Source organism: Myodes glareolus, chromosome 20 (genome assembly GCF_982192425.1).
Source record: "Myodes glareolus chromosome 20, mMyoGla1.1, whole genome shotgun sequence".
In the NCBI taxonomy this organism is placed as follows: domain Eukaryota; kingdom Metazoa; phylum Chordata; class Mammalia; order Rodentia; family Cricetidae; genus Myodes; species Myodes glareolus.
Window position 1 is genome coordinate 56,131,906 of NC_142045.1, and position 24,765 is coordinate 56,156,670.

The following is a 24,765-nucleotide window of genomic DNA, read 5'->3' on the forward strand; positions in this document are numbered from 1 at the left end:
AAACACTGGCATGCCATCTCTGAGCTGAGCCTACTTCTGTTCCTCTGCCGTATCCAGCCACCAACCAAACGTTGGCATGCCATCTCTGACCTGGAAAGACACACCTGTCAGAAACTATGCCTGTCGGGGGCAGGAACAGCATGGATGCTCACTCTTACCCTAAATCCAAGGGCTGTGCTGCCGGTGCCAACTTGTACAGCTTCTGTGTATGACTAAATGCTGTACCAAAGTCGTGCGAAGTCACCTGAGGATCTTCTCACAGATACCATGAACAAGAGGAACAATCCCAGAGCACTGACTTCACAGCACAGAATGAGTTGGGGTGAATGTGCAGCCCTCTACAGTGGGTACCATATGCACAGCTCCCTGCCCTCTACAGTGGGGTACCATATCCACAGCTGCCTGCCCTCTACAGTGGGTACCATATCCACAGCTGCCTGCCCTCTACAGTGGGGTACCATATGCACAGCTCCCTGCCCTCTACAGTGGGGTACCATATCCACAGCTGCCTGCCCTCTACAGTGGGTACCATATCCACAGCTGCCTGCCCTCTACAGTGGGGTACCATATGCACAGCTGCCTGCCCTCTACAGTGGGTACCATATGCACAGCTGCCTGCCCTCCTTTTCACCTTCTCCTAACCACACAGGGAGCCTTCCCACGCTCCTTTCCCTACCCTACAGCAAAGTGAACCTGGGAGAGAACAGGGAAGGGCTTGGGTATCTGCTTACCGCGTGAACCTGGGAGAGCAAGGCCTAAAACTGAGGAAGACTGAAGCCTCACAGAACAGCAGCCTTACTCAGAGCTCCACACAGTTTCTACTCTGAGGGTTAAGAAGAATCACATGACTAAGGTGTCCAGTCACAAGGACTGGCTGGCCGCACGTATCAGATATGTTTTTTCCATAGAGACACATGAATAGCAACAGCTGAAGTAAGCTCACTCCTATTGGCTACACCTGGGAGAAGCACAGAACACATCCCATGGGCAATTCTGGGTTTTGAATGAACTGAAGTTGCAAAACTCTTGTCTTGGAAATTTCAGAGGCACTCAGAATTCTCGCGTGATTCCCTCTTGGTCTGTGATCCAACAGCACGGACAGGAGTTGTCCTCCTTTGCTGTCTGTTGCTGTGACCAGCAACTCTGAGCAAAGGTTTGTTTTAGCTTACACGCTATATAGTCCATCATGGAGCGAGGCCAGGGCAGGAGATCAAGGGAGGAGCCCGGAAGCAGGAACTGAAGCAGAGGCCACGGAGGAGGGCTGCCTACTGGCCTGCAGAGGTCACGGAGGATCGCTGCCTACTGGCCTGCAGCTTCCAGCCTCATGGTCAGCTGCCCTTCTTAGACCTCAGTGGGCTGGGCCCTCCACATCAGTCATCCATCAAGGAAGTGGTTCCACAGACTTGGCCACAGGCATCTGATGAGGCAATTCCTCAATTTAGAGTCCCTCTTCCCAGAAAGGTTTGTCTCAAGCTGAGGAAAGCGAGCCAGAAGTGGTGACAGAAGAGCTACAAAAGTGTGGAGAAAACAAGAGGGGATGTACTGAAGAGAAGCAGGCCAAGATGAGGCCATGGTGGGCAACAGGCAGGCCACGATGGACTGCCCAGGCCTGAGGCCACAGTGGGCGACAGGCAGGCCGTCCTGGAGAACAGAGACATCAGGACAAGAGGTCTTTCCCTCAGGACAAGAAGTCGCTTTCACAGCCTCAAATCCAGGCAGGGGTCTTGGTGAGACAGTGATTCCTCTGGTGAACAGGGAGGCAGTGGAGAGGAACCCCATCTAACAGTGAATGACTGGAGATGTCAGAGAGAGAGACAGAGAGAGAGAGAGAGAGAGAGAGAGAGAGAGAGAGAGAGAGAGAGAGAGAGAGAGCGCCTATTGTTTAAAACTGAGTAACACTGGAGATATGAGAGTAGGGAATTATCACAAATTAGCAACTTACAGTCCCAGGGTGAGAAAACAAGCCTAGGACATAGCTGTGAGGGCAGGCAGGCCAGCCAGTGGCCAGCTGACAAGTGCAGGTTAGAGGTAGTTCATCTCCAGCAAGAAAGCACACAGGGTTTTCCCTAACCTTTACCTCCATTCACGGTGGAATGGCCACTAGCCGATCTCCACTGAGAATGACCTGAGTCTGAGGTCAACAGGAGGATTGGCCTTGGGAGCCAGCTATTTGCAGAGCGACGGAAGGCTAGAGACCAGCGGCCATTTTGACATCCCCAGCTGAGTCCCACGGAGTGGATGGTTACTGAGGAGGTCCTCTGCCTGCGTCGATCTCAGTGCTACTAGTGCTCCCCACAGTCCCAGTGCTCAGTCCCAGCTAGAACTCGTCAGGGATGTCTGAGGAGGGGGAGAGGACCTGCCCGGCACACACTCTCTAAGTGTGGCCAGCAGAGGCTGGCGCTATGGGATCAGAAGAGAGCAGAGTGAACACAGCTTGGACGCTGCAGACACTTGTCCAGTACAGGTTCAACACAGCTGAAGTCACAGGCACGGCCTAGGAGCCCACACAGGCAATAAGCCCCACCCTGCACAATACACAGAAAAGGTGTCCTTTTCTACAAACTGGACATACACACAGCAGACTACAGCCAAGATGCCGTTATCTGCAAATGGCGCCGGGAAACTGGGCGTACACACAGCAGAACTACAGCTGAATCTTTCACTGTATAGATCCAGCCAAACCGCCCCACAGATCTTAATGCTACGACGCTGAGATGGCCAGAGGAAACGGTAGGAAAGACATTCTAAGGCGCAGGCAGGGGCGAGGGTTTTCTGCAGAGGGCTCCGGTAGAACAAGAACTAATTCCAGGGATTGAAAAGGGTGTGAAATCAAAGAGCTTCTGCACAGCACGGGAAGCAATCAGCAGAGAGAATGCAGCCCCCCAAATTGGAGGAAGACTGCCCGCTATCGGTTGGATAGGGGATGACTATTTGTAATCCACTAAGAGCTGCAGACAGCTGATGAGGTGGCCTGGAGTGAAAGAGCTGCCCTGGCTTCAGTTGCTGGGCCCTATGGGAAGGTTGATGGGGAAACTGATCCACGACCTTGTCTGACCTCCACGTGTGCCACGGCACGTGTTTATACAGTCTAACAAGTAATTTTTAAAAACTACAAAACTAATCACTCAAATCCAAATCACGCATAATCAGACTAATGAAACCAAAAGACAGTTCTCTTTTTTCTTTTATTTTTGAGATTATAATAGTTTTTCCAATCCCTTTTCTTCTTGGTTGTTAAAATAAGCCACTTTTTATTGTTGGCGATGTTTTAATTTTTGAGATTATAATAGGCTTTTTTTTTTTTTCCAAATAGGCAGTTCTCAAAAGAAATAGACATGGACATTAAGTATCTGAAAAACAGTTCAACATCATCAGTCGTGGGAGAAAGCAAATTAAAACTGTCACAATTCTATCTTGTGCAGTCAGAATGGTGTCATCAAAGCAGTGGGAACAAACGCAGCCAAGGTAAAGTAGGAACCCCTCTATCCTGCGCGTGGTCATGAGGGAAATCAGCACCGAGCGCCCACAAAATGTAAAACCAGAACCGTGATAGGCACAGCCGCTCACTTCTGGCGCTTTACCAAGAGGGTCTGAAGTTAATAGAGACACCGCGCGCCCACATTAATTGCTGCAGTGTTCACGGCCGCTAAGAAACGGAACCAGCTTAAGTATCCATCGACAGATGAACAGATAAAGAAAAGATGGTCCATGTACACAACAGGATCTTAATCAGCAATTTCAAACGCGAAATCATGGGTTGGGGTATATAGCTCAGTGGTAGAGTGTTTATGTAGCACAGGCAAGTTTCTGAGTTCAATTGTCAGCTGTGTGCATGCGTGCGTGCGTGCCTGTCTGTCTGTCAGGAAAGTAGGGAGCGGGCTGCCCACGAGCAGAGAGGATGAGATCTTAAGGAAAACAGATGTAACAGAATACAGGAGACATGAGAGTGGAAGAGGGAACAATCTGGGTGCAGGGGGGTCAGCAGCATGGCAGGCAGAGGGAGGACAACAGAGACGGAGGAAGAAAAATATTGGCATGTATGCATGAAATGCCATAATGAAGCCCATTACTCTGTATGCTGAGTTTTAAAAATACAATAAAAGTGGGGCACAGTGATACAGATTTAGTTTTTTTTTTTTTTTTTTTTGATTTTTCGAGACAGGGTTTCTCTGTAGCTTTGGAGCCTGTCCCCGAGCTAGCTCTTGTAGACCAGGCTGGCCTTGAACTCACAGAGATCTGCCTGCCTCTGCCTCCCGAGTGCTGGGATTAAAGGCATGTGCTACCACTGCCCGGCACAGATTTAATCCTTGCACTCAGAAGGCAGAAGCAGGGGGAGCTCTGTGAGTTCAGGGCTAGACTGGTCTACTTAGTCAGTTCAAGATCAGCCAGGGCTACAGTGAATCCTATCTCAAGCAAATTAATAAACTAATTAATTTAGTTAAATGTGGTAGGTAGCCTGAACTTTGGAATCTCAGCACCCAGGAGGGGACAGGAAAACTGGTCATGATTTCAAGGCCAGCCTGAATTAAATATAACACAACACTGTTTCAAAAAAAAAAATCAAAGAGTAGGAAATGGAAGATATTAGGAATGTTTATCGTTGGCAGAACGCTTGCCTTGCATGTTAAAAAGCTGTGGGCTCACTCCCCACATGGCATAAATCAGGGGCTGAAAGATGGAAGGAAGGGGGGGGACAAGAAAAAGTAAGGGAAAAAGACTATCACAGACATTCTCATAAGCAGACTCCAGATATACATACCCACAAATAAATAAACGGAGAAGAATTCTTTAAAAGAAACGGCACTGGCCTATATAGAAAACCCAGGCTGCCTATGCTGTCTCCCTCAGCACCCACCCGGGATGCTACTGCTCGAGTCCACTAAATACTAGGAGGAAGGCGACTTACATGAGTGATGCCCACAACTGTGCTAAGCGTCACAGGCAGTGCCTAACGTGCCTAACCCTGACTCTTCTCCTGGAGGTTGACAAACAGCTGTAGACTATGTGGTAGCCCAGGAGCTCCCTTGACATACAGAGGTGTACAACCAGGAATGGTGGAAGCTGAGAGTGACCTAAACAGAAAACCAAAGTGTTCCCTTGGAATCTCCAGTTGGTTCCTTCTCAGACTATGAGTCTGAGAAGCCCCCCGCCACACACACACACAAGCCCTGCCCTCTCAGAGAATCTCCAACCAAAAAAGGGTGCCAGAAAGCCCAGTTCCACATTTTTGGCAGCTGTGGCAGCTCCTCCCCTGAAGTTGTCAACAGCCCAAAGCGATCAGTTTTTGGCCATAGTTGGGCACAAACCCAGCTTGTGGTGAACACGTGATCACCCCTCACCTACAGGCTATATAACCTCCCTGCTTTAGTTTGGGTGCACGACTTCTCTGGCCTTGATCTCTGAGACTGGAGAACTCACCCGGGAGTTGCTTTGCTCAAATAAACCTGTGCCTTTACTTTTTCAGTTCGGCTTGATCTGGCTTACTGTGCTGGTGGAAACACCAATTCTCGGGCTACAGAAAATCTATTACACAGTAACCACCAGAGCAGGTAATGTCTCCAACTTTGCAAAAGAGGTGCAAATTCATGTGTGATCCTGCATGGCTATTACTTCTCTGTTGTGATAAAAATACATGACCAGGGCAGTTTTTAGAAGAAAGTGGGTCTTTTTTTTTTTTTGTCTCATAGTTACAGAGGGATAAGAGTCCGTCACATCAGGAAGTATGGCAGCAAGCAGCAGGCATGGAAACCAGAGTGGAAGCCTGCAAGCTCACACCTTCAACCACATGCAAGAAGTTGAGAAAGCAAACTAGCAGTAGGGTAAGGCTTTACCTTACTCAAAGTCAGTACCCAACGGCATACTTTGTGGTGATACCTTGTCTGTGCTCTAACAAAAAACCTCGCCTAAAGATCAGAGGCCGGAGCTGGCCACTAGTTAACCATAGAGGATTGGAGGTCTGTACAGAGAGACAGAAAGTGATATGGCTGGGTGGAGAGGGGACTATAAGGCAGGAAGAGACAGGAGGTTGGCCCTTTGGAACTGAGGAGTTAGCAAGGTAATGGTTGGCTGTGGCTGGCTCCTTTATCTCTCCGATCTTTCAGCATTTACCCCATATCTGACTCTGGGATTTTATTATTAAGACCAATCAGAACTCGTTCAACAATACTTCCTTCAGCATGACCACACCTCTGAAACTTTCCCAGATGGCCACCAACTGAAGACCAAGCATGGTAGTCACTGGGGCCAGTTCTCACCTAAGCCTCCACATTACCACTTACTAAAGTATAATTTTACAACTTTGGTTCACTCCTTGACTATAAAGATGAGAGAACAAAAGGTTGGAGAAAGGTCAGAGGAAGCTGGCAGTGTACCTGTCTAGCATTCATAAAGCCCTGGGCTCTACTTCCGTAATTCTACCACTCTAGAAGGAGGAGTCCACAGACACCAAAGCTCTACAACAAGCTGTAATACAACTAAGGGTTTAACTTTGTTCATGAGTAAGGTGAAATTTTACGAGGCTAAAGTTCCCATGGACTCACAGGATGAGGTGGCACTGTTTGTCGACACAGCTTAGCACTGTCCTGAGTACTAGCAATGGCTCCCATGACAGCGCATGCACCTCGGAGCAGCTTCCCTGGAGAAGGCACCTGACAAGCCCTGCACCCGCCTTCCTAGGGCACCGCATGGACCACATGGACCGCGGAGGCTGCAGAACTGAAACCAGCCAGTTTGCAGGACTGAACCCATGCACTAAACAAGCTCCGTCGCTAAGCTATATTCCCTAGTTCTCTTGTTCTGCTTTTTGTTTAGAGACAAAGTTGCCCAGACTAGCTCTTAGGTCTTTCTGAGGCTCAAGCCGACCTTGAACTTGCAATCCGTCTGCCCTAGCCCCATGAGTCAGTGGGGTTTGCAGGCTTGTACCACCAGGCCTAACTGAGATGATGGTTAAATAAATGGACACACGGTGTCACCACTTACGTTTCTCTTCCCCGTCACCTTTGAACAGTTACCCTGCCCACTTCCTACTTAGGTTCTTCGTGGAAAGGAAGCAGATAAGCAGGGCAGAAGCCAGCAGTCTGGCCCTCCAGAGAAGGGGATGTGACCCCTGTGCAGTGTGGTCACCACTGCCCTCTTTGTCAGCTTCTGTGAGACTCCAGGTCTCCTGCCCACCTGTTCCCTTAGGAAGTTTACAAGTTCTTACTTAGTGCCAGGGACTTCAAAGCTAGGTCCACAGGGCGGGGAACCCACGGACATGGCCCGTTTCCTCTAAGAGTCTTCTAGCCAGGCAGAGGAAGACATCGGGGAAACAAATTGCTTAAAGGTAACTGAGCAAAGCTGGGGATGGCGGCTCACACCTGTGATTCAAGCACGGGAGAGGCAGAGACAGAAGGAGGGCTGCAAGTTCAAGGCCAGCCAAGTTAGAGTGGGATGCTGTCGGACCCACTACCACAGAAGGAGGGGGAGATCAAAAGCATCCAACATACAGTTACTGATGGTGTTAGCCATAAACTGGGAAAGACGGGAAGGAAGAACAGGGTGGAGGATGAGAGAGGAGGGCAGGATGAGGGGATCAGACTGGTAGTTCAAATATGAGAGCCAGCTCTCTGCACAGCCTCATCCTTTTGATGAACACACAGAAGCTTCTGCCCCAAGTAGAACACCAAGGCCACTAACAAATTCAGTGCTGAGTGAGATTAAAGGTGGGTACCACCACACTTTAAACAATAAATTTTTTTTAAAGCGAATCCAGATTGCAAAACATACTGTGGCACAGGCTAACCATCTAACAGTATTTCCATTGTTATCTAACCATGGACCTCTGCAACAGGCAGCAGGTTAGCAAATAAAAAGGCTACCAGCCTCAGGCTGTCTCTGGAACCAGACTTTCTGTCTTCAACAAATCAAAACCAGTTCAACATGAACAGTAAAAGGAAACTTAAGGTTACCCAATCAGACACCACCAACTAACCGACCTCTACCCAGGAACCCCGCGCTGACGCACCCCAGGAAGGCCAAGCCTGCAGCTGCCCATCCTCCCTCTTAGCCTTCCGTTCCTGGGTTCATAACTGCCTTGCACCTCATCCCACTTTTGCTTCCTTTGATGCTCCTTAGGAGTTTTTTTAAGTCACACCCTGTAATTTTTGCTTTTTAATTTTGGTACCTCTTTGGCTTAACAATAAAAAGATGTATGGTTTTTAATTAACTGTCTTTAGTATGATCTTTGGGAGTCCTGGTCTTGCCATTCACACAGCTTCAGCAGGCATTTCTCTGACTGCAGCAGCACTGCGCAAACCCAGAGCGGCTCTGCATTAGCAGTGCACTTTATTCTGCATGGCTGGGGCTGCCAACAAGAAAGCAACCAGGTATTTTTGTGAACTGAAGTTGGCATGTCAAATGCATATTACAGGAAAATAGCAGAATAATCTTTTTCTTTTCTTTCTTTTTTCTTTTTTGTTGGGGGGGGTGTTCAAGACAAGGTTTCTCTGTGTATTCTTGGTTATCCTGAAACTTTAACTCACAGAGATCCACCTGCCTCTGCCTCCTGAGTGCTAGGATTAAAGGTGTGTGCCACCACCTCCCGGCTGGAATAAACTTAGTGACTGTTAATACTATGGGTTATTTTATAAATATTCTGATGTTCAGGATTCTTTTTCTCAAAATAAATAAGTCTTTATTAAAGCAGGAAGGAAAAAACAAACAAACAAAAATCTAGCTTTGGCAATGAAATCATTTGTTTCATACCTCTGGATGACCCGAAACTGGCTGTGTAGCCCAGGCTATCCTTAACTCTTCCTGCTTCAGCCTAGGGAGCAGTAGAATGACAGATGCAAGCCCCACACCAGGCTGGAATTTGTGGATCTCTGAACCTCTGCTGATTCATCTGCCAGCTGTTCTGAACTCAAACTGTTCAATTTACTTTTGTTTCAAATTTTTCCTTTAACAATATATTAATACTCTCCAAGACAAAACATAATCATTCATGTTTAAAACTTTTTTTGAAACAGGGTTTCACATAGCCCAAGCTGGCCTCAAGCTCATTATATAGTAAGACTAGCCTATGATGTCTGATCCTAACCTGCCTATACTTCTTTAGTGCTAGGATTCGAAGTGTATATATTACCACATCAGGCTTAAAAGCTACAATATGCTCATCTATGGGTAATCTATGCATTCACAAGGTATGCAAGAGTTTATAGAGTTGGGGAGATGGAAGAAGGGGGGTTAGAGGCTTCTGAATACAGGTGAAGGACTGTGGAGGGCATAGACACTGCTCACTGCTAAGCAGTCGTGCGGCTGTGGACAAGTTTATGAACTGTGCACACACACAGCACAGGGTCAGGGATTTAACCTAGGACCCCATGCAAGCCAAGCAGGTGTCTGCCACTGCTCTCCACTCCAGCCCTCTCTTGCTCTCTTGTAGAACGAGGACATTACTACTTTACAAAGTGGTTGTATTTATAATGTACTACACAGATCTGCTACTGTGTGGAAACCTCACGACAAACATCCCACCTGAAAACCGGAACACATACAAGAAATAGCAAGCTAAACACCTTCACAAAATAGACTTTAAAACATTAAAAAGGGTCAGCAAGCTGGCTCAGCAAGTAAAGGGACCTGCTGCTAAGCCTGATACCTGAGTTCCATCTCTGGGACTGATGCGGAAGGAGGGACTATTCTCCGAAAAATTGAACTTTGACCTCCATATGTGCTCTGACACACTGTACCCACATATTCACACACACAAAATAAATAAAAATAAATTTTTTAAAAATTTTAAGCATTCAAAGAAAAACATTTCAAACAGTCTGCGGTGGCATAAGCCTGTAATCGAGGCCGAGGCAGAGAAGGTCACGTTCAGGGCCATTTGTGGATGTATAGTGAGACCCTGTCTCATTACACAGGGCAGGAAGGAAGGAGAGGAACTCGGGAGATCAAACCAGAGGGTGGTCACCAGTTACCACCCGAGAGAGAAGGTCACGTTCAGGGCCATTTGTGGATGTATAGTGAGACCCTGTCTCATTACACAGGGCAGGAAGGAAGGAGAGGAACTCGGGAGATCAACCCAGAGGGTGGTCACCAGTTACCACCCGAGAGAGAAGGCCGAGACACTCCCACTAAAGACAGCAGCTTGCCAGCCATCTTTGAAGAAGTAGGCCTAGGACTACAGCTCGCTATTTAGCCAAAAACCTGTAGTTAATTTATTCCAAAGTCAAAAACAGGCAGACATCTTTAACATTACGAGGAAGTTAGAACCCAGAAGATAGCAAGGCTTGCAGAAAAAGAGGCGGGAAAAGACTGCAAAGGAAACAAAGGCCACTTCTAGCCAAGTTCAGAGTCAGGGGCACGGGACACTAAGGTCAGAGCCTTGACTCGGTCCAGCCAACAGACATCAGACCCCGAAATCGGCTCCAGCTTCTCTGTTGCAAGTGACTGTCTAAACCCCAAACAGCCAGAGGGAAATATGTTTGGGGGGCAAGAAGGCTGAGGGCTTGGTGCAGATGACTTTAAGCGGATGCGGAAAGACTGTGCACTATTGGCCAGAGCAAGAGGGTGGGAGAGCCTCTGAGGCATAGGACAGGGGGAAGGGTGTCAGTCAGGCACACAACTGTACCACACAGTCCACAGCAAGACTGGAGCAGGAAGCTGGAGGTGGACGACTGGCAATTGGGGTCCTTAGAGCCTGAGGGACAATTTCAGCTGGGCTGGGTGTCCAGAAGCCAAATGTAAGATAAGCGCCTATCTAGGTTCGTCTTGGAATGATTGGCTTTAAAATGCTGTCCTTGGGGTCAGCGAGATAGCTCAGTTGGTAAAGATCTTTGCCAAGCCTGACAACCTGGCCCCCGATCCTTGGGACTTACAGAATGGAAGGGGAGAACCAATTCCTACTGTTGCCCCCTCAACTTACATAAACTCAGTGGCACACACACAAAATAAATAAATAAAAGGTTCAGTTTGTAAGTGCCCTTGGAGCTGGGGAGGGAGCTCATGGGTGGTTTACCTAGCAGGCAAGAAATACCCGGTTCAACACCCAGCACTCAAAAAGCTGAGGGTAAAGACAATGTTCACAATCCTAGCATGGCTGAAGGGAGCAAGAGGATCAGGAGTTCAAAGCCAAGGCCATCCTTAGCTAGCTGGCCGGTTCTAGGCATCCTGAGATAATTTAAAGGGGGGAGGCACAATGCAAACATTGCCTTGCCGTAGCATTAGGGTATACATAGCACCCCAGCCAGGAGCCAGCCAGGAACCAGAAAACCCCTCACTGCCGCTCATCCGGTGAGCTTCCCCATTCTCAGCTGACAAAAGAGAGAACAATGCCAACCACGTAACAGTTTTGTTTTGTTTTAATCTAGTAAATAAGCAGCAAGTGAACCCTTGCACAAATCCGAGAGTGCTGCACAAATTATATAAAAGCCATGTTTGTTCGCCTGGTGGGCTCTTTCTGATTTCCTGAAACGAGGTCTCTGGATTTAGCCCTGGCTAGCCTCAGACTATGTAGCTCAGGCTGGCTTAGCTTCACGAGTGTTGGAATGAGAGGATGTGCCACAAGCACAGGGGAAGACCTCGTCCCGGGTATGTATCCCAGGAATACCCTGGACAAGAATCCCCCTTTGCACCAGAACTCTGTACACAACCATTCATTTGCAGTGACCCTCAAGGCCACATGTGCAGCCGGGTCCCCTTCCAGTGAGCCAGCATGCCCACCTCGTCCTAACAGCTATCTGGATGGACCCCAGCAATGCGCTCCAAGCTCCCGTGTCCTGCCTTCACCCACCAGCAGCAGACTCTGTGAGTCAGGTCACTGCCACCATCTGTGCAGCTGTCAGAGGCTGACCTAGGGTGCTCCCCAGCTCCTTCCTCTCACTCACGGTGGCCTCCCTGGTCAGTTGCCCTCAAACCACTTCTAATCCATTTCTTCAGCTTCTACACTACTAATGGGGACTCTTGCAGGGCCTAGCGGCGTAACTAGGTAATGCAGTCCTGGCCTAGAAAGTATGAGGCCCTGGCAACAGGAAACAGGAAACAAATACACACATTTCTGAGCGCTGGGGGTCTGCATTACTTGGGAAAGTGCTTGCCTAGCATGGTGGAGCCCTGGATGCAGGCAGAACTCATCAGCAGGGCAGGATGGTGCATGCATTCTGTGCACCACCACCCCCCAACACCCGCCTCTCCTGCCAGCACTTAGCTGAGAAGCAGGAGGATCAGAAGCTCAAGATCAGCAGAACTCAAGGAATTCTTGGCCAGTCTGGGCTGAGAGAGTGTAAAAGAGGAAAAAAAAGTGCTTAGGATTACTCTAAAACACAGTTGACCACGTGACTTCCTGCCACTTCTTGCCCAGTTTACGCTGCCCTTTGACCCCACTCAAGTCTTAAAATTTTAGGCTCCAGCTGGCCTAAGCCACTTTTAGGTTCCCAACTATATCACCACCTCCCATGGGGCCCCTCATTCATCCACTGTTGCTCTAGCTAAAACGCCTTTCACCCCTCCCTGGTAAGTCCCGGACTTCCCCTTTCTCAGCTGGTTCCCTTGCAAAGTGAGTCAGCTTGGTGGGTGGCTAACCTCCCCAGCATGGGAGCAAGGCAGTCCGGCCTCATCTCTTACCCTGAGCATGTTACTGCCTTCATTGTGGTGTATTACCAATGAGTCCCACACAGAGCGCAGAGCACAGAGCACAGGGTCTGAGAGAGTATGGCTTGTTTACAGGTGGTAAGTGTGCTGTCGGCACTCAGTCTTGATAACAGACTAGATGCCAAAGGAAAGGGAACAAGCCTTGAGTTGATCCTCCTGCCTCATCTCTCCAGTGCTGGGATTACGGGTGTACACCACCCTGCCCTGACCCCAGGTCAATGTCTGATATCTTTTTCAAGGATATTGCAAGAGCCAATGAAAGCCCCATCTATAACTTATGTTCTGTCATTGAGCCCCGTTACAGTCACTGTCAGATAGTCTATCATATGTCATTCCACTGGCAACTCAAGTGTGTTGTGTAGTTATATCATGTTAATTGAAACACTCCAGGAAGGAAGTGGCTAAGAACTCAGGAAGTAAAGAAAATGCACAGGGCCCAGGAAGCTCCGGAATGTTATAATGTTATAAAATTCACATACTTCCGTCCCCAAGGGAATACAAGAAAACAATGCTAGGGACAGGTGACCTTTTCTTTCTTTCTTTCTTTCTTTTCTTAATACCTCTTTTTATTTTTATCTATAAAGATAAAATCTTTAACATCTGTAAGTTACTTTTTCTAATAAAGATACTTTTACCATTTTAAATGGCAGGAAGCAACTGAATTACTCATTTAAAAATCAGTAGCACAAATTACATACATACAAGAGGATGTCAGTAACAAGTACAGTGTTAGGTAAGGAATTAAGAGTATCCGCTGTATCTAAGAGGTAGAATTCTTAATCACAGTCTTACAGAAAAGACACAGTAGACTCAAGTGTAGTCTGCTTATCAGTTATGGTTCCTATAGATTGCTTCTCTTTTACTTGAAAGTGGAAAAAGGCTTTTTTAGGTCATGATCTCACTTTGTTCTGTATGTGCTGTAGGAGTTTTGCTTACAATACTGGAGCATTTTCTTGGTGGGCTACTGATCCTTTTCTTGGCCGGTTACTGATCATATACGGCATTTATCTCATGTCTTGAAAAGCCTCTGAATAGGGAAAAATAAATTTCTAGTCTTCTCCCAAGAAGAAAAAAATACAGTATATCTCTGTACTATTCTGAGTATAAACTGTAAATGGAGTATTTTTCTAGGTATCATGTGTTGTGTGTGTGTGTGTGTGTGTGTGAGAGAGAGAGAGAGAGAGAGAGAGAGAGAGAGAGAGAGAGAGAAAGAGAAAGAGAGAGAGAGAGAGAGAGAGAGAGAGAGAGAGAGAGAGAGAGAGCAGAATAGTCAGGAGACTTTTTCTGATGGAGCTACAGGGCACCCCATCCATGCTGCGGTGGGCTTCTTCCTGATACAGCTGCCTTTGCATACCCATGCTCCTGTATCACACTCATACACCCATTGGTTCACTAGGCAAGTCTTGAGGGGAATAGTTTTTCTGGCTTGTCATTGATGCCTGTCTTAGTTAGGGTTTTATTTCTGTGAAGAGACACCGTGACCATGGCAAATCTTTTAAAGAAAAACAATCAATTGGGGCTGGCTTAGAGTTCAGAGGTTTAGTCCATTATTGTCATGGCAGAAAGCATGGCAGCACACAGGCAGACATGAGGCTGGAGAGGTAGCTAAGAGTTCTACATCTGGATCAGCAGGCAGCAGAAAGAGAGAAAAAGAGAGGGAGACTGGGCCTGACTTGGGTTTCTGAAACCCCAAAGCCCATCCCCAGTAATACACTTCCTCCAACAAGGCCACACCTCCCAATAGTGTCACTCCCTATGAGGTCATAGGGACCATTTTCATTCAAACCACCATAGTGCCTTATCCTGGATGAGTATATATTTGTTTGCACTTCGTGAAGAAAAGCCATACAAGGAGATCAGTTACCGGTTTGCCATCCCTTCTGCCACTCCTGCATTGTGTTCAGTAAATATTTACTAAGGGTTGGTGAGGGGTGACTCAGTGGTTTAAGCCCTCGCTGTGCAAGCAAGAGGACCTGAGTTTAGCTCCCCAGAACCCAGGTAAATGTCGACTGTGGTTGCTCGCTAGTGATTTCAGGGAAACCTGAGACAGGCCCTGGGACAAGCCGGCTAGAGAGCTCTGGGTTTGACATAGAGACCCTGCCTCAAAGAACAAGGTAGAAGATTTGATTGCAGAATATTCTGGGCTAGGGACAGTGAGATAGCTGAGTGAATTAAGACACCTGCTGTCAAGTCTGATGACCAGAGTTTGACCCTTAGACCCCACACAGTGGATGGAGAGAACTGAGTTCTGCAAGCTGTCCTCTGACCTCTACGTGTGTTGCCAAGACATGTGCATGCCTACACACATCACATACGTGCATACATACAAAATAAAAAAATATTTCAAAAAAAAATCCCTAACACCAACCTCTAGCCTTTTCACGTAAGCACACACCTGCACATGTGTGCCCAAAGACATGTGAATGCACTTGCACACATGCACTCACCACAGACATACACTGAAAAGAAGACAAGACATTTCCTTATTGAATAGGCCTAGGAGCATGTGGCTCAGTGATGGGGGGCACACTTCACATGCATGAGGTTCTGGGTTCAGTCCCTAGCACTCTCATGTGCATGTGCACACGCACACACACTATTTATACACAAAATATATGACACATATACATTATATTATGCATGTATGTATGTACGTATGTATGTATATGAGATGATGACATCCAGGTGGTAGGATTTTAACTTTATTCTAGAAACACTAAAAAATACATTGCTACCATTTCAAAATATGACACATCTTAGATTGTCCTGGGAGTGTGGCCAGGTTTGTCACTGGGCAACGCAATGGCTTTCTTCTCCTTTTTGTGACGCTGGAGAATGAACCAAGAGCCTCAGGCACTGCTGACAAGTACAGTACCACTGAGCCATATTCCCAGGCTCCACAGCTTCATTCCTTCCTTACGTTCATTTCTGAGACAGGGTCTGACTAGGCAGCTCAGGCTGACCCTGGAACTCTTATTCCTCCTGCCTCAGACTCCCAAGATGGGGTCTATAGCTATGTGCCACCCCACACCACGTCTTTTCTTCATTCTTTATAAGAATAAAATAGAGGGGGGCAGAGAGATGGCTCAGCGGTTAAGAACACTGGCTGTTCTTACAGAGGACCCGAGTTCAATTCCCAGCACCCACATAGCAGCTCACAAGTGTCTGTAAGTCCAGTTCCAGGGGATCTGACACCTGCACGCCAGTGCACATAAAATAAAGTTTAATAAAATTACTAAAAGAAATAAAAGAGAAAGAAATGAGTAAGCAAATATTTCAACATAGTCTCATTGGGAGCTAAGATAAACGCAAGCCAGTTCTTTATTTATTATTGTGAACTGTGCTCGAACCCAGCGTCTTGTGTTTGTCAGGTGCTCATTCTACCGCTGTCTGTCCCTGACCGCCCCTCACTTTCGCTTTTATTTTGGTGTCTTACTAAGTTGCCCAGGTTAGCCTTAAACTTGTCATCCCCCTGCGTCAGCCTTGCTAGTCGCTGGGTTTAGACCCTCCCTCCTTCCCTCCCTCTTCACCTCCTCTGGTAAACTAGGAATAAAATCCTGATTCTACTCATGTTGGGAAGGCACTCACTGTTCAGCTACATCCCAACTCATTATAATAAATAATATAAACTGAATAAACTGAATAAAGAACACCTCAGGGGGGGCTGGAGAGATGGCTCAGAGGTTAAGAGCACTGACTGCTCTTCCAGAGGTCCTGAGTTCAATTCCCAGCAACCACATGGTGGCTCACAACGATCTATAATGAGATCTGGTGCCCTCTTCTGGCCTGCAGGCATACATAGAGGCTAAACACTGTGTACATAACAAATAAATAAATCTTTAAAGAAAAAAACACCTCAGAATAAACACCTCAACCACACTTCCACACTTCACAGAAACATACATAGCTCAAGCTCGGGCTGCCTGGAAGAAACAGGATAGGCCTCACAAAAGATCACGTGAGAAGGACTGCTTCTCTCTGCCAGGGCTGTGTTTGCAGAAGCGATGGAGACATTTAGATGAGTCTATTCATTAGCCATTGCCTTACACATCTGGTCAGAATCAACTTGACCTTAATATTTCCTAAGTGCCGCCTGCAGATCACTCATCAGAACTAGTTCCGGTCTAACACTTCCCTGAAGATGAAGTCCTTCCACTGCCCCGTGTTTTAATTTAAGAGCTATGCATCAGCTATGCATCACCATGGTTACCAAATCCTCCAAGCTCCGTGAAGCAGTGTTCTTCACCACAAATCTGAAGGTGGCATATGAAATTTGCTTTTGACCTAGCATGGTGGCCCACAAGTACAGCCCCAGTGTTCCAGAGGCTGACAGTTATGAGTTCAAAACCAGCCTACACTAAGGACATAGTAAGTTTCAGGCCAGCCCAGAGTGAGACAATGTTTCAAAAGAGAAAGCATTGAAACTCATTTATTAATATTTTAAAGTTAAATTAGAGCTTCAGCACCCATGTCTTCTTCCAGACTACAGATGCCACGTGAGCTGCCTGGGGCTCCCATCCCACCCCAGACTACAGATGCCATGTGAGCTGCCTGGGGCTCCCATCCCACCCCAGACTACAGATGAAACGTGAGCTGCCTCGGGCTCCCATCCCATCCCAGACTACAGATGCCATGTGCGCTGCCTCGGGCTCCCATCCATCCTTGCCCATGGACGGTATGCCCTGAAACCACAAGCCAAGATAAACACTTCCTTTTGCAGTTAAAACTTACCTGAGCTGAGTATAATTTCCAGTGTAAACTTATGTCACAGGTCGGAGCACTGGAACGCTGCAGTTTCCAGCGAGGCTGTAATTTCAGTCACACCCCACAACAAGCAAGGCTGGTAGGAGCTCAGGTGAGGTCACATTACAGCTTGAAGTGAGCAAACAGCTAACCGCTTTGCTCAACTAGTCTAAAAGCTTGGGCATCCATAAGAAAAAGGGAGACAAGCCAGGCGGTGGTGGCGCACACCTTTAATCCCAGCACTTGGGAGGCAGAGGCAGAAGGATCTCTGTGAGTTCGAGGTCAGGTTGGTCTACAAGAGCTAGTTCCAGGACAGGCTCCAAAGCTACAGAGAAACTTTGTCTTGAAAAAACCAAAAAGTAAAAAAATAATAATAATAAAAAAAGGAAGACACGGCCTAGTGGTGTGGTGCCGTGTTCAAAAACAGGAGGAAATCAGGTTACTATTTCAGTAAGCTCTCTTTTACATTATGTCATAAGAAGATTTATAACTGACAATCTATGGGTGTCTCTCACTGAACCTGGAACTAAGACTCAGCTACAGGGGATGGGCCAGAAAGCCCCAGGGATCCTCCTGTCTGCCTCTACAGTACTCAGAATACAGGCATGTGGTGGGAATACAGTCATGAGCTGGGAATGTGGACATGTGATGGGAATAATGTGGACATGTGATGGGAATACAGGCTTGAGTTAGGAATTCAGGCATGTAGAACTGGACTATGGACATGTGCACTCTATACAGGATTTATATGAATACCGAGGATTCAAACTCAGGTCCGTATACTCATACAGTAAACATTTTTCTCCGCTGACTGAGTCATCTCCCCAGCACCCGTTAACATTATTTTACAAAGTAGACATTCTAGCTGCATAGCATAAGTAGATGACAATTTCATTTTTTTGCTGTTTAGGGATCAAACTCCTGGACTCACAAATGCTAGGCAAGCACTCCCCGCCCCCCTCTTGTACTACTCCTGCATTTTCATTCATTGAAATGACTGCAGGGTGCTGGGGACCATGAAGTGCCATTGCACACAAGATAACCACTGAGCTGTATCTCCAACCCTTTCTTCTCCCGCCCCCCACACCGACAGGGCTTCTCTGCCTAGCTTGGCTGTCCTGACACTGAGTCTGTAGACCAATGGTGTGGGAGAATTGTCTGTGTTCTGTCAATCATCTTTTAAATAAACGCTGATTGGCCAGGCAGGAAGTATAGGTGGGAAAACCAGACAGGAAGTAGAGGTGATGCAATGAGAACAGGAGAATTCTGGGAAGGAGGAAGCTGATTCCCCCCCATCCTTCACAGACCACCAAGGAAGCAGGATGTGGCCTGCCAGCTGAAAAAGGTACCGAGCCACATGGCTAAAATAGATCAGAATAATGGGTTAATATAAGTCATAAGAGCTAATAAGAAGCCTGAGCTAATGGGCCAATCAGCTTATAAATTATGGAGACCTCTGTGTGATTTTCTTTGGGACTAAATAGCTGTGGGAACCGGGCAGGACAGAAACCCCCAACTAGCCAGCCCTCATGTTACAGACCAGGCTGGCCTTAAACTCAGAGATTCGCAAGCCTCTGCCTCCCGAGTGCTGGGAATAAAGGCTGAGCCGCCTGCTCCTCTATGTCTTACAAATGACCATGTGTTTGGACTAGCAGATGGTTCTCCATGTTCTAGTTACAGCTTTGCCTCTGTCCATCATGGCATAACAAATTCTACCAGAAGGAACTGGTGGCCAAGAATAAACATGCTCCCAAGGTTTCTGATGGGCATTGCCAAAATGCCAGAGAGGAAGGAGTCTTGCATGTTCTCCCGGGCAGAGCTCACCTCTGAAGGCGCAACCCAGCTTCCATCTTTTCACTGCACAACCTTTCCCTTCTCTCTCTCTCTCTCTCTCTCTCTCTCTCTCTCTCTCTCTCTCTCTCTTTAACTTATACCCCAGGCTGGCCCCAGACATGCTTTGTAGCTAAGGTTGCCTCCACCTCTCGAGTGCTGGAATTACAGGCATGTATTGCCACACCTGGTTTATGTAGTGCTAAGGATTGAACCCAGGCCCTCGTTCATGCTTGGCCACCTCTGCCAACCGAGCTACAACCCCAGGCTACTTACACACATAACATGTTGAAAGAGGCTCTTAGACGCGGCTCCTCCTCTCTGGCCTCTGCCCTCCAGCTACACCAGTCACTGCGGTTTCTGTTGTCCTGTCCGATGGCTCTATCACACTGAAATCTGCCTCGTTAGCAATTTACTCCCAAGACCAGTGGTTCTCAGCCTTCCCAGATCTGCAACCCTTGAATACAATTGCTCATGTTCTGGTGACCCCCAACCATAGAACTATTTCAATGCTACTTCCTAACCGTAACCTTGCTACTGTTATGAATCATAATATAAAATCGTAAATATCTGATATGTGACCCCTGTGGGGCTCACAATCCACAACTTTAGACTTTTGAAGACCACCCCACTATTCTGATAACTTAATCATACATGCTGGGTTACCTGGATAGGTTAAATAAAACATGTATCATCTATAATATAGCCAAAATAAATACTATCCATAACAGTATCACATCTTGTTCATATCATAGTACAATTTGGGGGGATTTCTTTCTTTTTTTGACAGAAGATTTCAGAATATACCCAGGTTGGCCTTGAACTTGAAGCAGCTGTCTCGCCCCACCACTCCAGCGCTGGAAAGACTATGGTTTTCACACTTTGCTACAACTGAAATCACCTGGGAACTTCTTAAGGAAGAGACCATTCACCTGGATGAAAATACAGCTCGGGGAACAGGGTAGAAACCCCGATATCTACAACCACAGGAAAATTACTGCTAAAAACACTGAAAGCACCCAGAATCTGAGTAAATGTGGAGTGGGGGTGACCCAGGCAGCAGGAGTGTTTCGGCAGTTCTTACCCCGGGGAGCTGGATACCAGAGGATAAGGGGTTCAAGGCTAGCCCCTGCTACAAGAACCATAAAATGACGAAAAACAAAGGAAAGGGAAAGTTCTGAGCAGCTTCCAGGACCCCAAGGAAGGAAACTCAATATCCAGTCTCAATAGTCTGACCCAGGGCACAAGAGGGAAAGTGAGGAAAGCGGCGTGGGCCAACGAAGCACTCACGTTAATTACTTTTAGACAGGGTCTCACTAAGTAGCCCTGGCTGCCTGAAGGTCACAGTGTAGACCAGGCTGGCCTTGAACCCTCCAGGATCTGCCTGCCTCTGCCTCCCCAGTACTGGAGACAAGGTAAGTATGTACGGCCACACCACGCTGCACTCAAACTTCTGGATGTTAGAAAGTAGGTCCAGCTTAATTTCTTAAACAACTTCAACTCCTGTTTTAATTGAGTCAAACCATCTGAACCAAAATTATTTGCAAGGCATGCTGGGGAAGAACAGCCTCCCACCAGCACACAGACTGCAAGGTATGATGGGAAGAACAGCCTCCCTCCAGCACACAGACTGCAAGGCATGATGGGAAGAACAGCCTCCCTCCAGCACACAGACTGCAGGCTTTTAAACAAACTCCGGGGACACTCGGGAGCCAAGGCAGGAAGATGATGAGCTGAAGGCTTGAACTACATCACCAGGCTGAGGCCAGCCTGCGACAAGGTGCAAGATCTGGATTCCAAAAACCAAAAATAAGAAAACAACCTATAATCTGACACTAGGGGTGTGAAGAAAGAAGGATCAGGAGTTTAAAGTCACCCTTGACTACATAGTAAATTCATAGCTAGCTACATGACACACTGTCTCAAACAACACACACACACACACACACACACACACACACACACACACACCAGCACACAGTGGGGACAGGTCTATAATCTCTGCATAGAGAACTACCAGGAATTTGAAGCCCGCCTGGCTCACAGAGTAAATTCCAGGTCAGCCTATCCTACATACAGTGAGAGACCCAGCCCCAAAAGAGCCAACCAAACAAAAAGTGTAACAGTTAAGGGGCCTTGTGATGCACACTTTTAGTCCCAGGACTTGGGAGGCAGAGCCAGAAGGACCTCTTTGACTTGAGGCCAGCCTGATCTACATAGTAAGAGGCCAGCCTGATCTACATAGTAAGTTCAAGGCCAGCCAGAGCTCAGTAGTAAGAGCCCAGGGGAGAGGGAGACAGGGAGAGGGAGAAAGAGGGAGGGAGGGAGGGAGAGAGAGAGAGAGAGACCCACAAACATAGCTGGGCCAGGGTGAAGTTGTAGCTCACTTGTCCACTCTTTACCCAGTACTTACAGAACCCTGAGTCTAATCCCTGTTCCGATAAAAAAAAAAAAAAAAAAAAAAAAAACTCAGGGAAGTTGTTATCTGGTAGAATATGCTTTCTTCTGGTCAGAATGATCTTGCTAATCTCAGTTTAGCATGAAGGTGACCAGGGCCACACTCTGATTGAAAACCCACTTCCAGGCCAGCACCAGATGAGAGCACTCACTATTGCCTCCTCAGCTCCTCCTGGGAGTGCCTGCATCACGCTTGGAGGGCACACCATTGTGGCCTGCAAGGCATGCTTGGAAAGAAAGCTTCCCTTCAAACCTAATCTTTCCCCCACATTACTCTGATAAGGAAGAGTTCTTCAATGACCTAAAACAAGACTGGACGAAGCACCTTCACACCAATAAATCATTCTTCTTTCATTATCCTGACTTAGTAAAGACGACCAACCCAACCCACTAAACAGCCTTTATTCTCCAGAACCTTTGAACGGGGTTACTTGTAAAGTGCACACTCTTGGAATGACTAAAGAGATGAGAAAACCATTGTTCCGACAGGTCAGCACTCTGTTAAAGTCTAGATAAGCGGTCCGGGCCTGTAATTCCAGTGTTTGGGAGGTGGAAGCGGGATCGAGAGTTCAAGATCAGACTGGGCTACTCATCCAGGTCAGACAGAATTACATAATGAGACCCTGTCTACAAAAAAACAAACAAAACCATCTGGAGCTTAAGGACTAAGAGCACTGGCCCTGGGTTCATTCCCTAACCCTCCACAGCTACAGTCCCAAGTGATTCAACGTGCCCTTCTGGCCTCTGTGGGCATGGCACCCACGTGGTACACAGACATACATGCAGGCAAAACACCCATAAATAAAAAATAAATGATAAATAATGCAATGCATGTTCACATACTTTAAAAAAAAAAAAAAAGACCGGGGCGGTGCTGCACGCCTTTAATCTCAGCGCTACGAAGGCAGGGGCAGGTGGATCCCTGAGTTTGAGGCCAGCCTGGTCTATAGTATGGAATTCCAGGGCAGCCTGGCATTACACAGAGAAACCTTATTTCAAGAAGACCAAAAACCAAACAAACCACAAAGCCCCCAGTATTGAGTTTAGTGTTGGGCAAAGGTAGAAGGTGACTTGATTGTGGAGGAGCGTTGGGAACCTGGATAAGGTAGACTTCTCAAAAATACTATCCACTCATGGGGTTCAGCCTCAGCTGCGGACTGCTTCTGACAGTAAAAACAACCCTCCTACTGTGGAATAAACTAAACAGTTACACTGTCCTGCCCAAGGGGGGCGCAACCTACATAGGCAGGGTACAGTGCAGAGAAATGCCACCCTATCAGGTTAAAGAAGGCTAGAGCACGCCTTAGCTCGGGCCAAGGTTATTTCCCCGACGTCGGAGGATACAAAACAAACGCTGCCGAGCAAACAGAAAGCACTGCCTGCAAACAAGGGCCTTTACAGTCCTCCGGGTCTCCCAGCCTCCTTTTCCAGGGCTGAGCTGAGAGGTGCCAGGGATAGAATCGAAGGTCAGAGCGGTTCCTCCTGGCCTATTGTCTCCAGGTCGGAGCGCTAAGGCCTGGGGACGTTGGGAAGCTGCCCACGGCCGCTTCTGCTTTTCGGGGAATCATAATCCCTTTCGCTAAAAATATTTAACTCCTCCTCTGCCTGCGGGTGGGAAGACGAAGGTGGGGGCGGGGTGATTTTTTAAATGCTGAAGGCTTTGGCTCAAGACACTGTAAACCAAGAAAGCAGCGGTGCAGTCTAAGACCTAGGAAAGGTTAAACAGTTGTCACGGAGATGACAGGCAAGAACTTCACCTGTTTCCAGACGTACGAATGCCCTCGGACTTCAAGGATGCGAACACCACCAGACTAGGGGTTCTGGGGAAGCGCGCACTCGGGAAAGCCAAGGGTAACACCGGGTGTCCCCGTCGCATTGCAAGGATGCAAATACAACAGCCAGAGAATCAGAAGAAGCGATACGGGGGGGGGGGGGGGGATGAGCGTTCACGGGAACACGGGCGACTTGGGGGTATTCCTATTGCAGTGCAAGGATGAAAACGTGACACCCGCAAGGGCCCACGGGCAACCAGGACAAACGATGGGGGTTTCGATCAGGGGAGCAGGGGCGACACGGGGCATTCCCTTCGCTCTGCTCACCACTTGCTGCGCGCAGCGGAAAGTGGCGTCCAGCAGCATCAGTTTCCAGGGGTCGGACACCGCTCCGGGCAATGGGATGTACACGTAGTAGGCGGCCAGCGCCAGCAGCGCGGCCAGTAGGACGCACGATGACCTCATTGTCCTCAGGCCGGGATGTCCGGAGCTGACCACGGTTCGGTGCGATGCCACCGGGAGACTGGCCGGCAAGTTTCTGCCAACCTCAGCTGCTGCTTCACGCGTTCCTCTCAAGGCTGCGAGCCAATCACAGGCTGCGTCGGGAGGAAGTGGGAGCACGGACGTGCCCCCTCCGCGGTGTCCTTGCGAAAAGCTGCGGGCTCGCCAGGTTGCAGGAAGCGCTGTGGTGCTGCAGCGCCGGGAGGACGAACAGCAGCCTCTGGCGGGCACTGTGAGTATGACAGGCTGCAATGCCAGGCTGCCTTCTGCCCGTTTGCGAAGGGGTTTCAGGCCAGCCTGAGCTACTTGAAACAGCCACAGAAGAAAAACTAACAGGAACAAACAAAAGTTGGGTTTAACATACAACATACCTTACGTCATTCACTCTACAAATAACACCCGGCCCACACCAAGAACCAGAAGAGCTGGAGAACAAGACCGTGAAGTCTCCTGTACAAGATATGGTGACTAAATCCAAGACTATGTCAGGCAAGCACTTTACCGCTGAGCTACAACCTAGCCCTTGGATATTTTGAGACAGAATCTCAGGTTATCATAAAACTATCCTCTTGCCTCAGGCTCTACATAGTGAGTTTACAGGCATTTGCCACCGCCTGGAGCTTTATGTATACATATTACATTTTTTGACTCTTTGAGACGGTTCCATGGAGCCCAGGGTAGCCCTTTTCTGTAGCTGTGAACTTCAAATCCTTCTGCCTACCTGAATTTCCCAAGTATGGTTAATGTTATTTGCTAAGAGGCTGCACTTGATCTTTTTAATTTTTTGTCTCATTATTGAGGGAGAGGTTGTGAAGTACAAGGAAAAATA

The 24,765-nt window shown here is 47.8% G+C and overlaps 1 protein-coding gene across 1 annotated transcript in view; it reads right to left on the minus strand.

The window, feature by feature from the left end:
- Nucleotides 1-24,083, minus strand: part of Nceh1 (neutral cholesterol ester hydrolase 1) — a 62,908-nt gene extending 38,825 nt beyond the window's left edge. The window contains exon 1 of the mRNA XM_048452631.3: nucleotides 23,763-24,083. Within this exon, the coding sequence (XP_048308588.3) occupies nucleotides 23,763-23,900 (138 nt within the window). The 5' untranslated portion in view covers nucleotides 23,901-24,083. The remainder of the gene's footprint in view (nucleotides 1-23,762) is intronic.
- Nucleotides 24,084-24,765: the final 682 nt, after the last annotated feature.